The 3,441-nt window shown below is 41.2% G+C and overlaps 1 protein-coding gene across 1 annotated transcript in view; it reads right to left on the bottom strand.

The window, feature by feature from the left end:
* Nucleotides 1-3,441, bottom strand: part of ULK2 (unc-51 like autophagy activating kinase 2) — a gene marked incomplete at its 5' end in the record, with an annotated part of 118,907 nt that overhangs the window by 90,312 nt on the left and 25,154 nt on the right. The window contains 2 exon segments of the mRNA XM_015558349.1: nucleotides 1,266-1,302; nucleotides 1,596-1,628. Of these exon segments, the coding sequence (XP_015413835.1) occupies nucleotides 1,266-1,302; nucleotides 1,596-1,628 (70 nt within the window).

The raw sequence follows: 3,441 nt of genomic DNA, 5'->3' as shown, positions 1-3,441 counted from the left end.
GGCCCCGCCGCTGAAGCACTCTCTCCAGATATTTGATACATCTGTTGAGAGCAGGGTTTCCTAACCTATTTATGGTGATCGGTTTTTCCCCCAATCTCTCCTGGACACATACCATTTAAAAATACAATGAAAACAGCCCAGCCAGTGTGGCTTAGTGGTTGAACATCGACCTATGAACCAGGAGGTTACAGTTCTATTTGTGATCAGGGTGGGTGTGGGCTTGATCCCCAGTGGGGGACATGCAGGAGGCAGCCAATCAGTTATTCTCTCTCATCATTGATGTTTCTCTCTCTCCCTTTCCCTTTCTCTCTGAAATCAATAAAAATATGTTTTTTAAAAATACTTCTGAGAGACACAATTTGACCTGAATGCTTATCCTATAAGTACACATTTTGGACACAGAATTTCAAAAATGATCTAATACTAAAATCTTATTTACAGTTTTATTTTCATTATGAAAGAAACACCAGGGGCTCAAGGTTCACTGATGGCAACCCCTGAAGAAGAGAAATCTATTTGATTTCTTTCTCTCTGGGGAAGGCGACCCACCTCTCCAATACAGTGAAGGGAGGCATACATAAAGTAAGTAGCGATACACAGTGTAGTATGAGAACAGACTATAGTTAGTCAGCAAAGTGACTATAATTAACCATTGTGGACCAGTACTAGTTTTATTGCTAGCTTTACCCACTGGCCAGGTAAGTTTCTACTGAACGAGTACAAAACAACGTTTTACATAAATGTTAAAGACACGCTTTAAAATTAAATACCCATTGCCTTGTGTGATTTTTTTAAACATATTTCTTTATTAATTTCAGAGAGGAAGGGAGGAGAGATTGAGATAGAAACATCAATGATGAGAGAGAATCATTGACTGGCTGCCTCCTGCACACCCCCACTGGGGATTAAGCCCGCAACCCAGGCATGTGCCCTTGGCTGGAATCGAACCCGGGACCCTTCAGTCCGCAGGCCAACGCTCTATCCACTGAGCCAAGCCAGCTAGGGCCCCATTGCCTTTTGAAGGTATTTATTATATGTTCTTACAAGCTAATATCTTTTTAAAGTATGATACTTTGTAAAACACTGTGTAAAATGAAGCGAGAATTATGGTGATCCGTCCGCAATGTGTTAAGCAAATACACAAATATTTATTGAATATTTCTATATATAAGTGCAGAAAACAGAGATAGCATTTCAGAACTCACTCTCAGAATTAAACAGATTAGAGTACATCTTTATTGAACACTGACACACACAAAAATTACCTTGCAAATAATCTGCCAGGTCTCCACCATTGCAATACTGATATATAAAAGAAAGAGGAATTAAAATACGGACACCAGTTCAAGATTAATCCAATCCACTACCAGTTAATTTTAATTAAAAATTCATTTGTATGTAATGTAAGTCTAGTCTGAAAAACGTAAGTATAGAATCAAAACGTTTCAAGACTATTTTCCTTATAAATAGAATCTAAATCACTGAATCAACTTTATTAATTCAAAGTTTCAAATAATTATATACTCTCAATTTTAAAGTGCATATTAATCAAAAGGAATTGAAATAAATTACGCAGAAACTTATATACTACCTACCTCCATCACCAGGAAGACAGAGTTGGGTAATTCCTGAAAAGTAAACAACATAAAACATCATTTAGATTAGAAAAAAAAAATTAAGCAAATTTAAAAAGTAACTTTAACAAAAATACTATACTTTTTCATTATTAAACAAATAAAAATAAATCACAATATCCACTAGCAAGTGTAATTTTAAATCCCCACCACAGTGATTTAAGCATCTCAGCTTCAAAGCCAAATCAAATTTTGCTGACACTAATGTAGTCATCAAGAAGTTCAATTCTGGTCATGGGAAGAACAAAAGAAAAACCTATCTTTTGTTCACGGTTATGGTTATGATAAATTTACCATAACCATAACCATAACCAGAGTCCTCAGGGAAGCACTTCTACTTTGAAGGTTCATGGTCTGGAACAATGACTTGGTAATCCTCCCTCCAACACTAAATGCACAGCTTCTGAAATACATCATCCAGGATACTTCATTTTTGTTTTTCTGGTTTTTATGTTTATTTGGAGGCAATCCCATTATCTGGGAATTTTTAGGAATTCTCTTAAAAACATTTCATCACATCTTGGTAACAAACTGATTTGAGAAATTTTACCCAGTCTCTCAAATTAATATAGCTCCAGTTCTGTTGCTTGGTTAAGCAATTCAATGACTGATTAGCTAATTCTTCAAAAACAATTTTTATAATGTTAATTAAATTTTAAATTGGGCTTCCGCTTCTGTATGGCTTAACTTGAGCCACTGTTCAAATGTGACTCAAGAGACAGCCCTTCCAAGTAGCACCTGGCTTCACCAAGATCCTAAATTCAAGAGTAAGGTATTCTGTGGGACTCTCCCCCTCCTCATATGGGAGTCCGTTCTGTGGGACTCTTCCCCCACCCAACATGGGAGTCTGTGCAGTGAGATTCTTCCCCTCCCCACATGGGAGTCTGTATTTGTTCTTCAATAAAGCTCCACCTCTGCTATACAAAATAGAGTAAGGTATTCTATGGAAAAAGGAGCAATAGGGCAACAAGAGGCAGGTGTAGGGCAGTATTCCTGAGTGTGAGGTCCACGGCGAATTATGTGGTACTGGCTCACAATGAAATAACTACAGAAATTAAGAGTAAGAATTGTTTACAGTTTAAAGTAATTTAACAAAATAATTTTATGCCATTAAACCTAATAATAAAAACTATGGACCGTTTGTAGGACCTTTTACATTTCATTGTCAAAGTTCATTTTTATTGGATTTTATAAAAGTACTAGAGTCCTGGTGCACAAAAATTTGTGCACTTGGGGGGGGGGGTCCCTCAGCCCAGCCTGTGCCCTTGCAGTCGGGGACCCCTCAGGGGATGACGACCTGCTGGCTTAGGCCCGCTCCTCGGGGGGGATCGGGCCTAAGCTGGCAGTCAGACATCCCTCTGGCAGCCCGGAAGTCCTCGGGGGATGTCCGCTTGCCAGTGGAGAGCAGGCCTAAGCTGCAGTCAGACATCGTTAGCGCTGCTGAGGCGGGAGAGGGTCCCACCACCGTCACTGCTGTGCTTGCCAGCTGTGAGCCTGGCTTCTGGCTGAGCGCACTAACCACCAGGGGGCAGCTCCTGCATTGAGCGGGATCGGGCCGAAACCGGCACTCCGACATACCCCAAGGGGTCCCAGATTGCGAGAGAGTGCAGGCCAGGCCAAGGGACCCCACAGGTGCACAATCAGGGCTGGGGAAGGGACACGGGAGGTTGGCCAGCCAGGGAGGGTCCACAGGAGGGCTCCAGGGCATGTGCGGCTCATTTTAGTCCTGATCAGAAGGGCCCCAGCAGCAAGCTAACCTATCAGAGTGTCTGCCCCCTGGTGGTAAGTGCATGTCATAGCGCCTGGT

The sequence above is a fragment of the Myotis davidii genome, unplaced genomic scaffold (assembly GCF_000327345.1).
Source record: "Myotis davidii unplaced genomic scaffold, ASM32734v1 scaffold129, whole genome shotgun sequence".
Taxonomy (NCBI): domain Eukaryota; kingdom Metazoa; phylum Chordata; class Mammalia; order Chiroptera; family Vespertilionidae; genus Myotis; species Myotis davidii.
This window is presented reverse-complemented; position numbering and strand designations above follow the sequence as displayed.